The sequence below is a fragment of the Chanos chanos genome, chromosome 6, assembly GCF_902362185.1.
Source record: "Chanos chanos chromosome 6, fChaCha1.1, whole genome shotgun sequence".
NCBI lineage: Eukaryota > Metazoa > Chordata > Actinopteri > Gonorynchiformes > Chanidae > Chanos > Chanos chanos.
In genome coordinates this window covers 32,931,808-32,946,594 of record NC_044500.1, presented here as the reverse complement: position 1 = coordinate 32,946,594, position 14,787 = coordinate 32,931,808, and the positions used below count along the sequence as shown (strand labels likewise).

At 39.5% G+C, this 14,787-nt stretch overlaps 1 protein-coding gene across 1 annotated transcript; it reads left to right on the top strand.

Annotated features, from left to right (window-relative positions):
• The first annotated feature begins 4,428 nt into the window (after positions 1-4,428).
• Positions 4,429-8,224, top strand: klhdc8a (kelch domain containing 8A). The gene is made up of 5 exons (XM_030778702.1): positions 4,429-4,804; positions 5,067-5,231; positions 5,321-5,539; positions 7,726-7,827; positions 8,022-8,224. The coding sequence occupies exons 1-5, from the start codon at positions 4,429-4,431 to the stop codon at positions 8,222-8,224; spliced, it is 1,065 nt and encodes a 354-aa protein (XP_030634562.1).
• Positions 8,225-14,787: the final 6,563 nt, after the last annotated feature.

Sequence of the window (14,787 nt, the reverse complement as noted above, 5' to 3'; positions counted from 1 at the left end):
AATATGTTTTAAAATTGTTTTGAAGGGAGAACAATGTTCTATAGCTCCCAGGTGTAGGTTACTGGGGGATTTAATCGCTGTCTTGAACTAAAACTCTTTAAACAATCAGCCAGCATTGGGGGATTCGTAGTGTTGTTATTGAACGGCAAGATGTATGTTGGAAAACATTGATATATTTGAATTATTTTTATACATTATACATATACATACATATGTACGTACATGTTTATATGTACACTATACATATAAACATGTATAAAAGTACATCAGATGGTCTGTCCCACTATTTTCAGATTTCAGGTAATTGTTAGTAATTAGACTACTAAAGTTGCCCGTTGTCTTGAAAGGGTTAAAAATAATGTTTTGCAATGAATGACTGGCATTTTTTAAACACTTTAGCTTTCCTGTTTGCTGAGTATCTTTAAACTGCTGTAGCATAAATAGTCACCCTTCACAACTGTCTGGTACAGTCACAGACTGCCAAGTTTCAGCGATGAGCTCCACTGGTTTTCAGTGTATCCTTCTTTATAAACCACAGAGGGAATAACTGTTCTGCTGATGGAGAGGCTCTACTGCTTAACCACGTTCATATTGTTCGGTGGAATTTCTGCAACAATTAGAGTAGGACCTGTGGGTTCATACTTTAAATACAACTATATCCCCTGCTCCCATTTTTAATCTTCCTCCTGGATGCTCTGTTCATCCTCTCACTCATTATTCTCTTTGCATTTTAATTCTACTGAACCGTAACAGCTCCAAAAATTGAATCCAGTCCATTCTGTCTAAAGAAGGCCTTTGAGACGACCCATTATTACTTTTTAAAGGGATGAAAGCAAAGAAAATTAACAAGAAACATGTTGACTAGGACATGAACTCAGCTTTACCATACATGATGGAAAATGAGACAGTTCAGAGAAAGAAAATAACAAACGATAAACACAGTAGTGAATTATTCATTTGGCTCACTGACAGTCTTAGTTCTATTCAAGTATGAATCATTGATGATGGCATCATCTTATGCTCATTTTACTTGCCTGAGTGCTGAATCCAGGGTTGCTATGGAAATGACTGGCTCTCTGACAATTGCTGTTGACCACTGAATGTAAATAGACAGAGCTTACAACAGAGGAGAAGCGGAGAGATGCATTTGCTCATTTGAGACAAAATGTCAAAGAAAGGAAGGTAATGAATTTCAGTTGGGGGAGTGAAACTAGGTCATGGCACAGTCTAGAAACAAAAAGATCCAGTTTCACAACTGACGTATTGACCATCAGGCTAGAGGCACTGGTCCCTCAGGATAAATAGCTTTTTAACTGAATTCATTATCCGAGTGATCACTGAGCCCCATGGACTGCTGAGTAATGTGCACTAAACCATTTTGTGGTTCAGTGAATTGCAAAGTACATTTGTTGTTTTAGCAAGTGAAGTGACTCAGAATCAGTTGCATTCCACTGTGAATTTCACTTCCTCTGCATTTAATGCTGGAGTACCCTGTATACTGTATAAATCACACAAAGTGTATTGGAATTAAAAAGGAAATTTCTCAATGCTGAAGCACTGTGCAAAACAAGTGCAAAAGAAAGAAACAAGAACGCCTGAATGATCTGAAAAAGGTTTGGGTTTGGTGTGCTTGTAGTGAAATGTGAGAACAAGGTATATATCAGCATGTTGTCAAGATAACATCACTGTAAAAGTTTTTTTAACTATGCAAGATAAGGCCCAAAATTTGGCTCTGTGGTTCAATGTAAATTACAAACTGTACAGTTATTATTTCCACCCAGTATCACAGTGATTTCCACTGCAGAGAGCATATCTTTAGCCCTGGAGACAGTAACAGTTTATAGGTCTTCGGTGACATCACCCCCATAGTCTTGTATTTTGGATAGACAGGCTCACTGGGTACTATGAGAGAATATGGCAGTCAGGAGTGATGAAAGTGGATTTGGTCCATCCTGACTCGGCTGTGACATGCTGTTGATGCTTAAACTAAACCTTAGACTCTGACTGGAACACTGTGACTATCATCACAGTCTTGAAAACTCAAGAGAGTCACAGCTAACCTGAAAAAAATAGCTCCCAATTTCTGCTGATTACATAGGTTTGATTCAAAACCAATGCCTCTGCAGGTCTGAACGTAAGCACAGTTTGAGGAGGCCAATTAAATGTAAGTCAATAAATGATTACCCACTGTGCAGTACACACCCCAAAAGAAAAGAGGACGAAAGTGCTCTACCACTGCGTTCAAGTAAAGCCTATTGGATCATATACATGGCTAATAGCTTTGCTAAAGGATTGAATTGGACCTGGAGTTCTGGTCTAAGTTATGTATATGAAAAAGCAGGAGACTAACGAACTAATTAAAAGTTTGAAAGGGATGCTCACTGATTGTAAATGACCTCTGTGGGCGCTGGTGGGCCTGCTGTTGATCTCAAGCTGTTCATGCAGTTAATTAAAAAAAAAAAAAGGGGGGGGGGGGCGTGTGGTGAAGCAAATCAGTTACAGATTGCAATTAATGCGATTTGCAAAGCATGCCAGGAGAAAGCAGTCCTGCTCCGTTAACAAGAGTGTGACTGCTCAAGTTAAAGGAGCGAAAACCAGTCCCTTGTTTTGCTTGTATTTATTTCTTGACCGAACGAGATGAACGAAATGTAACTCCGCGTGAATCTTGCTACCCGCATCTCGTGAATGTCTCATTGTTTCTATGGCAACCCACCTCTGCATACTCAATTTAAGGAAGGACAAAAAAAAGGAGTCTTGAGAAATGCCTCTCTCCCTGAGTTACATTTTCATGTTTCCGTCTCCTGTGCTTGAAAGGTATGACAGCTTGCCTTTAAATGATGGATTAGATACAGTAGTAAAAGCATATACAGACAGACTGACACTTAAATGGAGAGCTTGATAAAAGGGCAACAGTAGAAGCTCATGGGAGAGAGCTTACTATTCCCTCTGCACTTTTAAGTCAATGTGTCCCATAGAAATTCCTTTCAGCAACTTTCTCACTTTTTGTTGTTGTCACATACATTATGTTGTTAAATAGTTTTGCACAAGATATCCACAGTAACAGACTGATTTTTGTTTCTGTGATGATGGATGTGAGTTTTCTTTATATTTCAAACCAATGGTGAACTATATAATTGTTAGCTGATAAAAATTTAGAAATAGTTTTAATGTCTATCCGGATTAAGAGCTCTGGACCCACTTATTCTTTTTTGACCAGGGCTATTATTACGCCTGAGATAATGAGAATAGTTTTCTATCTCCTGCTCAGTTTGAGATGGGTGGAGATTTAGAGCTGTAAGTGAGAGAGGCCACCTCATTTACAGCATGATTGAGCTTGATTAAGTGTTCACCATTTTGAGGAGTCCCCACATACTTAGCACTCTATCCTCAATCACCAGAGGCCCAGAGCTGTCTACCTGTAATAAGCCAGTCTAATCATTATTACAGTACAATTAGATGGCTCAGGGTGCAGCAGCAGCAGCCAAACTGCTTCGTTCGGTAATTGAGTTTTCAGTGAAGCTCTCCAGGGACCAGCAAAGCTCTAAAAAATGCCAAAAATTCTGCATTAAGTGAGTGCCTATGAATATTCACACTTGCGTCTAAAAATACATCAGTATCCAGAGCGCTTCATTTCCATAGCATGTTGACGTGTTTTTGTTACGGTTTTTTTTATGCTAGTAATTAAAATCTACACATACCCACAATGTGATACCAGACGGAACACACAGGACGCTAATAAAATGTCATGTGTGTCATTTTTGGTCTATAATGTTGAGGAAAAACATTGAAAAGCTCAGCATAATTGGTGTTTCCTCGTGATGGTCCTCAGTGAAGGTATCCTTTCAAAGGGTGCCGTTGCTGAGAAAAAAGAGAGGGAGCACTGGTTGTTGTTGAAAACATGGTTGCCTAGTTACTGATGGATGCTAAGCTGTGGTACAACAGCCCACTTCAGGCTAATTGTGTACACAGCTGAAGAAGGGCACAGCAGAGCAGCCGTGTAAAATCAATTGCGTCAATGACAATGTTGTTCCAGGCTTTCTTCCCTCTTCTTCTGATGATGATAAAAGAAATGTCCCTGAAAAAAAAATGCACAAAATACATGCGCTTGTGAGCACTGAATAAAAATTTTACAGCTGTTTTTAAAGCGTATATTTCTGGTGAATTAAATGCATGCCAGTATCTGGAACATCTGAGGTCTTCATTTATCGTCATTTTAAACATACCTGTCTCTTTGTGTTCAAGTGAAACACGAGGAATGCCAGGAACGTCATACTTCAAATGGTAACAGCTTATTTCTTTCAAATCTTAGGAAACACAAGATACCAGAAGCAGGACTTCAATCAGGACCTTCCACACAACATTTTCAACATCCAGACCAGTGTGTATCTGTAAGTTGATGGTGAGGAGCCACTGTGGGCAGCGGGGAGAATGACAGTGCCCTCGGCTCATGAGTTCCATTGGCAGAGCCTGGCACGCCTATCCAGTGGTCGTGTCTACCATTCGCTGGTGGAGGTTGGAGGCCAGCTCTACATGCTGGGAGGTTGTGATGCAGCAGGACAGCCAAGCACTGCCCTAGAACTCTACTCCCCAGAGGTCGACCAATGGGTCAGTCTACCTTCCATGCCTACACCCAGGGCTGGAGCAGCTGTAGCTGTCTTAGGCAAGCAACTCCTGGTGGTGGGAGGTGTGGGAAAGGACCAGCATCCTTTGAAGACTGTGGAGGTGTACAATACAGAGGAGGGCAAATGGAAAAAGAGGAGCTCGCTTAGGGAGCCAACCATGGGGCTCGCTGTGTCTGTCAAAGGTCATTTTGGCACATACTTACAAAACTTATTTACTTTCACATTAGGGTAGTCAAATGAATTTTCAAATGATAATACTCTAATGCATTTTTATTGTTCTTTAATATTTGCTGTTTTTCTTTTTTTTTTTTTCCTCATCTCATGCAAGAAGAGCTGAAGATTTAAAGTTTATGGAAGATCATAGATAGCACTACAGAATGTTATGTCATCAGAAGGCTTGTGTGAAAGTTCAGTAGTAATTTCACAGTATTGCTCTTCCATCAGACGGCAGAGTGTTTGCAGTCGGAGGGATGGGAGCAGACCTACTGCCCAGAAGCATTCTGCAGCAGTATGACCTCCGAAAGGATGTGTGGGCACTCCTGCCTCCGATGCCCACCCCCCGCTATGACGCTAGTGTGTGCATGTTAGGCTCCAAGCTCTATGTGGCAGGTTGGTGGAGCACCTACAGAGTGTGTGTATGTGTGTATGCATGCATATGACTGTTTGAGTTTTAACTGAGTGTATGTTCTGCGCTCTAGGGGGACGTCAGTGCAAACGTTCTGTTAAGGCCTTTGAAGTCTTTGACGTGGACAGCCGATCTTGGAGTTCCCTCCCCAGTTTGCCCTGCAAAAGGTCATATTCAGGGGTAGTGTGGGATAACGCAGGATGCCTCTGCTGGTTGGGAGGCCTCCGGCAAGGAGGTATCCACCAAAATTCAAAGTTCACCAAAAATGTTAATATATTCGACACTAACCAAGGTAAGGTTTGCTAAGACTTGTTTGAGGTTTCTTATAATGATTGTGAAACACAATCATTTCTTGATTTTCTTAAACATTTTCAGAATGCTTTCACATATTGTCTGAACACAGCCCATGTCTTTTGTTTTGTACGTGTTCTCTCAGCATAAGTTTGGTGCATTCACGTATGTGTGAAAATTCTTGTGAGCCACTGTTAGTTCTCAAACTGGGTTAGAGGGTCCAAGTGTGAAAACACACTGGGAAGAAAATAGTTTTAGAAACTCTTTTAAATAGGATTCAAAGACACTTTAGAGCAAAACTTTATTAGCATTCAGGGGTAACTCTGCCTATTTTATTTGATTTCAATTTAGATTAACATAAAAAGGAGAGCAAGATGTCTGGAAAAATGTAAGACTTGCTGAAATGAGTTATTGATTTTTCTCTGGGTACAGCTTATGCTTTTCTCTCCACAGTTTCCTCTCGAATATGATCATTTCTAATCAGATCCGCCAGATGGGTAAATGGCACATAGTCTCAACACCCTGAAGGCATTTGCTTTCCTAGGTGGGCAAATAGGTCACTTTGAAACCACTGAGCTTTATGCACAATGCAGCATAAATCATTTATCTCTTTTTTAATTATTCTATTACGGCCGCGTGTCACTCAACAGGTGTGAGAGTCATGCACAGAGGGTGTCTGGGAGATTAAGTCTGATATCTAATTTCCCTTTGCCTGGAACCACCGCAGGCAATAAAGTGTCTCACACCCCTCTCCCAATCTAATATAACCGAGCGATAAGATGTGGGTCTGCATTGCGGCGACCGGGGGCAGAGGGGTGGGGAGGAGGGGTTGGAGGGGGGTTTAAATGATGCTATTCAGAAACAGATTGCTATCCCATATCCTCCATGCTGTGTCTTCTTTTAGCTAATTCTGTTTGAGTCCATCTGTTCAAACTGTTCCATCTTGCCTATCTTTGAGCTTGTTAGATTATAGCAAAATCACATGACATAAGGAAACGGAGTGTGTTCTTTGTTACAAAGCCAAGTTGATGCCATATACACACTAATTAAGCTTAGGTAATATAATGCTTTCAGCATGTAAATAACACTGCACCAACTGGAGCAATATTTTTTATGTCCTCCACACACAAAAAGTGGCACAGTATGGTTACATATGAACATGGTGTACATGTACAGTGGCTTAAATAAACATGCACATGTATGTATATTTTTATGCTTGAGAAAGAGGGAAAGAGAGGGATAGGCATGCATCTGCACATTCAGTACATATTGCAGTAACATGCTGCCAGCTGCTTTCTACTTTCTACTCTATATTATTTTGACTGTATTTTCAGGATGAATGGAATGGTAAATTTGAATAATGAAATGTAAAGTGAAGTTCTATATTTGAGAGACAGAGAGTCGGGAAGCCTGGTAATTAAAGTGTTCTGACTCAGTGGTTTTCAAAGAAATACTCGCTTTTCATTAATGTGAGTGTGTTTTCTTAGCTATTAGGGGCACCACAAATGGAAAACATCCCATCATCTGTAATTTAGCTATAAACTAGTCCTAATCTTTCGAGATTTTCCTGACAAGTGTTTTTGCGCTGAAGATACATTTAGTAACAACCCACAGAAAGTGTTATCTCTGGACAGAAAATAACTTTCGCACAGCAGACGTTGACATTCCCTTTGGTAGAGATTAATGTGTTAATACTGCAGAAATTACTTTACACCAGGATAGTTTTACACTGAGAACTGCTTTAGTTCTAAATTATGATGCTGAAAAATGATTTTGCTCTGGAGGTTGCTATTTCAGCTCGGTCGATCATCTCTGGGTAGCATCACAATCAACAAAAACAAGTTTGTCCCAGTTACTGAAGAGTTTGAAGTTTTCACATTTTAATGGTGTGATTTAGCTTAAGGTATACCAAAAACAGCCCTTGTACTAGAAAATCATACCCTTGCTGAACATAGTTCTATCTCTAATACAGATCTCCTAAAATTACTTCTCTGGGGCTTCTTAACACCTTGAATAACTAGGCTGCTGTTTTGCACTCTTTAATGTAAATTTCCTCAAATAATACATTGAAATGTCAAGATCAGATCAGAGTAATATTGTAGATGTATGCTTGTGCACTAATAACAACAATTTAAGAAAATGATGATGTGAGCTTTGATTTAAAATATTCTGATGTTCTTATTACAGGAGTTTGGCTGAAATCAGAGGACACTGTGTCTATGAAGACAAAACGGGCTGACTTTGCTGCAGCCATGGTGCGGGGAAGATTGATTGTGGCAGGGGGGCTTGGTACGTGTATTATATGGACAGCATTACAGACACTAGGCCATCTACTTACTTGACAACGTGGGAGACAGAATTCTATGTAAATGTGCCATAGACGTGTTTCATAACTTAAGGGGGCATGGACAATTGTCCTCTATAATACGTTTACGTAAACATGTTCCTTTCTATGATTCATCAGCTCTGTGTTTTTTTCACAGGCCATCAACCCTCTGTTTTGGATTCTGTAGAAGGATTCCATCCAGAGAAGCGCAAGTGGGAAAGACTTCCACCTATGCCAACACCCCGCTGCTCTGCATCCAGTATTGTGATTCGTGACCGGCTTTTAGTGGTGGGAGGAGTCAATCAAATTCCAAGTGCTGCCCATGAGATTCTATATGTTAAGGAGGAGGAGTTTCTCTAGCTATTCCAATCTGTAATAGATCCTTATTGCGCAGGGAGTTGGGCTTTAATAATTCAGGTGGATATTCACGCAGTTTGTAAATGAAGGACATAAGGAATGTTATGGTTCACGAAAGAGAGGATTTCGATAGGAAGAATTTTGTCCTAGCAAAGTTTGCTCTCTGATGTAGCAACATTACATTTTGCTAGCAACAGAACTCTCATTGTCACTCTTTAGAGAACCATTGCAGAGTAAAAGACAATCTCTAACTTCAGCAACACTTTGAATTCATGTGCACTTCAAATAGAGATAAGGATTCCTTCTGTAAACATGTTCAGATTTAAAATGACCTAAAGTAAGTAGCATTAAAAAGTGCATAAACTTGCAGGGTATTTTTTGTAGCTTTACACAGCATTGTCAAGTTACCGCTGAATCAGTGGGTTTGAATACTAGTAATACAAAAGCAATTTTAAGCAGCTAAGGTTAGGCCTGTTGTATTAGATTGGAACTGGAAACTGGTTTACTGTATGTGTAATTTATGTACAATGCAGTGTCAGTAATTGAGTATTTTTAGATACATTCATCATATTTACACATTGTGATGCTCGTACTCTGAAATGTCCTCTTTGTATAGTATTACTGAATTACTTATGCAGTTATTTATTCTTAATAATAATTTTAGAAAAAGGTTTATTTATGCGTTTAATTATGCAATTTAACAGAGGTACTGAGATTTTCTGTAGCACAGAGCACATAATAATAGGTTGCATGTGTAAGGCAACATATGATTAGACAGAAATGCCTAATTTTTGCATTGAATATACTATGTTTACAACAATTAGAAAGAAAAAATTATCAAAGTGTTTGAGAAACGTAGGGAAGACCAAGGATGATCATATTTTTTCTGAATATTTCAAACATCGTTTTAGCTGTTCGATTTACTCTTTAAAACATGCACACAACACATGATGTTTTCATAAATAACACTGAGTGAAAGGTTGCAATTCACCTTGAGGCCTGCAATCATAACAGATGTAAATTGTGGGGAAATGTATGAATTCTCTTCATTTAACTCAGCAATAAAAGGGTTTATTTAGTACATCAACAAAAAAGATAAGACCACTGCTGTGTTTGTTATTTCTGTGATACAGAATCCTGTCTGAGACTGGTATGCACTCATGCATGTGTCCTCCTGGAGAGCATGTAATTTACACTGTCAGAACCATCATTCTTTCATTTATAGCACTGACCCATATCATGAAAAGTACTTCAGCATAGTGAAACTAAATAAGCCTTAGCCATCATGTAAACAAATTGGTTTAAAACGAATACTTTCCCACCTGAGATAGATAGATAGATAGATAGATAGATAGATAGATAGATAGATAGATAGATAGATAGATAGATAGATACATACATACATACATACATACATACATACATACATACATACATACATACATAAAGAGACAAACAAACAATAACATCACCATAGTTTTTTCTGAAGACATATGTGAGCTGATGACTAAACCAAGCACTTGTACAACAGTGGCAGTGCTCATTCAGAACAGTCAGATGCCACATGAATCATAGCAAAAAATATCAAGAAATATCCGTTTCCATTTTTGCATATTGTTTACCAACCATTAAATCACTTCCAAAATATTTTTAAATCAGATTTTGAATGTTACATTCACATTCCTTCCTCTCTCTCTCTGTAATGTTTTAATGGATTGCTTTAGGTGCTGGAACTCTTAAAGAGCATCATGAAAACCACACTGTACTCAGTTGACCCCCCCCCGCCCCTTTCGCTCTCTGTTTTGTCCTCTCTGAGTAATGTGTATCTTCACCTTGGTTAGAGGGCACTAGAAGAGGGAATAAAGGCAGATTTTGAAATTGTAAAGTGGTGTGAGGTCCTCAGGCTCATTTTTTTCTTTATCGATTTTTTTTCCGCCCCTGTTGGTTTGCAGAGGTGAAGTCAGTCTCATGGCACACTATCTACAATCAGCTCAGCAATAAAATATAGATTTGGTAAAGCGCTCTACATTAGTGATATACAGTATATCACACAAATTAGATAAAAAGAAATATAGTGCACTGATCAGTTTGATTACCTACGAAAAATAGCTCCACTGAGAACTGCATATAAATCTAGCAACGAACCAAGTCTTTGCTAGAAATGGAATATTGTTCACTAATGTCGTTTTCCCAGTCTTTGTCAGGCACTCTTGTATATATATGAGTCAGATAATGATGGTCAAAGCATCTAAGCTGTTTGGAAAGAGACCTGAAATTCTGTGTAAGACAGGACCTTCTCTCTTTAATAAATATTTAATTTAGGTATGTATGACTTTTACAATGATACATAAGTTGTATTTTATTGAGCATCTGTATGAAACATGGAGATATCTGCATCTGATATAAATGGGATGTGCAGACTCTGCAGTTGCGCTTTTCACCACTTGGTGATGCCTTTACACTCCTTATGCTTAACACTACCCCAAAGCACCCATTTTCCACATACACAGACATTCATCTCCTGTAACACCAACGAATCTCTGCTCACCAGAAAAACAAAAACCTTAGGAACCTGCTATTAAGAACCTCAGCCATGTATCTGAGGTGAATATCTACTTCATTCTCTCAATGTATGATAACACTACAGGCTGAAACTTTGTACTTTGAAACAGGGTGGAAGTCAGTGTTAATTCAAGCAATACTAACAGATATCAAGACAGCCTCAAATCAAACATCAAACCATTTTTAAATGGATAGTAATATAAATTCATGTAGCACCCCTTCATAAGTTTCTCTCTTTTCATGCAGGGAGATGACAGCTTGTTTATATTGAGCTTTTAAAGACTTTGGCAAATAAGCCCCACCTTAACTGAATGTTTTTTGCCACTTTGGCACATTAGCATGGGGAACTTTGATGACCTCACCCTTCAGTCCACCTCAGTATGCACTGCAGCTCATTCAGGCAGCTCGCATTGCCACATTGAACAGAGCGACATTTAATCTACACAAAAACTACATTTATTGCAGAAGGCTCACTGTCAAATGGACAAAAGACACCTGTGTGGTGCAGCAGCAGACTATACTGTGTTCCAGTGCTGAGGTCCTGAGTTTGAATCTACTGACCTGGTAAGATGTCACTACAAACACAAGAACACAACTGACTGTGGTCTGGCAGAGACAGCTAGAGCGGTTACACTTCTTGTCATCATCCTTCAGTGACTCCAGTGTCACTGCAGTGCTTGCCTATGTAGATGGCTCAAGATTGCAGGGTGAAAAGAAACTGGTTGATGGTGCATGTATTTAGGGGGCACAATGCCTGGTCTTCACATTTCTGGAGTATACCAACAATACCGAAATCATGCAATATTGGGAAGTTACAGTAGTACAGGGAACTTCACATTACAAACTGAGGGAAAATCGGGTAAGAATCTTTGAACAAAAAAAATGAACAAATGGGATAGGAATATAAAGAGAGACGGTCCTGTAAGAGCATTGAACATATTTCTCATTAATAAGTACGTTTTAGAGGCACATGCACTGAAGCAAGGAAACAAAGCAATTACTTAAGAATTTACCAACAAATTATTTGTTATACCAACATTCCTACTGCTGATCTGGAAATGAAAAGCCCTCGGGGCATTTAAGGTGACACACTTACAGGCTGACGCACCTTTATAGATTTTGTACATGTCATTCATCATGTAGTCAGGCTACTATGTAACCAAGTCTTCCTATTCAAGGTGCCTCCTGGCTCTTACCACTTTGGTGCTTAACTGACCATTTGAGCTCCCACTGCTATGGACAATGGATAACCTCCAATGCTAAGTAGATCATTGTCCTCAGTAGTGGTCTGCTATTTGGCATTACTGTGTGCTTAGTCTCACTGGGGATTTTTCCACATTAAGTGAGGTAAAAAATGGGAGCTGCTGCTCCGGATGGGTTTTAAAGCAACTCTTTAACATAGGTTACAATGACATAATGATTTTACAATTTTATAGCTGGCATCTATTGTCAAACCCTGCAATTCAGTAGATTTTGTCTGTAGATGGCAAAAAATACATCAGATAAGTTATGATTAAAAGATGCCTTATTTTGAACCAGTGATGATGGACACATGTATCTATGTCAAGTTCTATGCACAAGTCTTTCAGGTCCCACTACCCTTATACATAAGTGAAGGATTGATGCTAAAATAAAAGAGCACCCCCCCCCCCACACACACACACACACACACACAACACACACACACATATACACATACACCCCCGAAATGAAATGTAAATTATTTTAAAATAACATTTATATGATATTTTTTTCTTTTCTCCCCACATCATTAATGTCAGATGACTAGCTGCACAAACGCATTCAACAGTTATAAATATAATCACTTTGGTAATGGAGAAACGCTATCCTGTATATAGCAAATAGTGGGCCTGTCACAGCCTGCACCTTGTTTTGGACTTTTGTTTTGAAATGTCTTGTGCTCCTGTTCTGTGTCTGTCTCCACCCCTCACCTGATTCTGTTTATTCCATTTATTAACCTTGTTTTACCCCTGTTAATTTCTTCCAATCATGTTCCCCCAGTTTAGTTCTCCTTTTGTATTTAAGCCCTAGTGTTTGCCCTGTCCTCTGTCTGTTATTGTTTGTGTTCATATGAAGACACTGATTGGCGGCACGGTTTGTATCCAGTTTTGGTTCCTGTTTATTTGTCTACTTTTTGTAAGTAAAGTCCTCTGTTTTTGTTATCACACCCACTGTGTCTTGCGTTTTGGTCCAGCTCCATGCCTGACAGGGCCAGTGGCTCAACAGGTAACATGGCTGACTATGGGTCAGAGGAATTTGTTTGACCCCTGGCTGGCACAGAGGCTTCATGCTTTTCCTTATTCCACAAATTATAATGACAATGACCTTGAGCTTGAGCATAAGGACATCAGCTGTAACACATTATGTGATCTGTCAGCCTCTGACAGTTTATAGGGAGGACAACTTTTTTTTTTTTCTTTTTTTTTTTTTTTAACTTGGGACAACAATCGGTGGTGTAGCACATGATTTATGACTCTGAAAGTGGTATTACTGGTCCATCACTGCAGAAAACAAAACCAACGTGAAAGGTTTTTTGAGATTATGCAGGGGGGAAAAAAGAGATGCAGAAGACTCTTCCCTTTAATGTAAGGGAGAAACTCTTTCAAAGAGTTTTATTGAGGAGGACTTGTTTTAACAAAGTGACAGCAAATCCTTATCAGGCAGCCTGCTAGTTGTTTAAACTGTTTTACTGTTACTGTGTCACAAACTCTGAGCTGTCACTACAAAATCCAGCAGAGTTTGTTTTATCATACTGATTACTACTATGCCTAAGTTAAAAGCCTTAAAGTGTTTTTTGAAGGATAGTATAATTAACCTCAATATTTGAGAGGGAGAGAGATATAGTCCAGCATTGTCACTGGGGGGATCCCTGCGGCTCCGTTCCCTGATTTAAGAAATGAAGGTTTTCAGACACTGCAGACAGCTTTGCTTGAATATAGTGAGTTGTAAAACTTTTATCCTCATGCATGCCAACCCTGCAGGATACAAATGGTGGAAACAGGTCTAGGAGATCTGAGACCAAGACCCAGTTTGCCCTACTATGCACTGATGTTAAGAACGTGGCTGATGTCACGATTCTACTAAAGCAGGAGCTGCTGCTTATCTCATCAGTACATGGTGACTCTGTTGGGGAGCCATGCCTTGTTCTGGTAGAGCCTGCAGATAGTATTTCACCATTCAATTGCTCAAACAGTTGTGTCCACAGAGGGGGCATTGATCCATGAGCAAATTAAGGATCTTGATAAATTACCCTGGTACATCTTATGAGTAACATCGATTTGAAAATGGGAGTGTCAGCAACACTGGAAGTTCATCTCCAGCAGGCAGCCAGAGTTTTGCCTAAGGTAACAAACAGTCCATGTTGAAGTCAGTTCAAGAGTGCTGATCTGCTCTCTATTACAGAAGACAGATGGCTCCCACAGGTTCTAATTCAGCAGCAAGTACTGGTAGTCCACAAAGAATCTGCCTAGAGTAGAAGGTTTCATCATATGTAGGGATGTGTTTCTTTTGCCTAAAATAGAAAAACTCACGCACCCAGTTATCCAAGGTCAGGAGTTTCTTCACCCTGCAACCAGCCAGTGGACACAGACAGCTACCACTCCAACCAGAAAACCAAGACAAGAAGCTTTCTTAACCCCAATCACTGGCATTAGATGCAACTTTTCAGCATCTAATGGAATGTTTCCTAAATACATTTTGCTTCTGCATATATATTTAAATCATGTAATTCTCTCTTTACCTGACATACTAAAGTATCCAGAGGAGATGTTCCAGCTATTTGTTCAGTCTGGTCTCAAAATGAAGCTCCATGAAAGTTATGAGCGACTGCATGTTGATTTTGAGCAGTAGGTGGCACTAGAGAGTGGGGCAAAAGCCCTTCTGCATGGTCATTAACCTGTCGGTAATACCTGGGTATGTTATATCATCAATGCATCAGGCAAGATGATTCACTTCCTGTTCAGTGGGGATATTCATTATGTGTG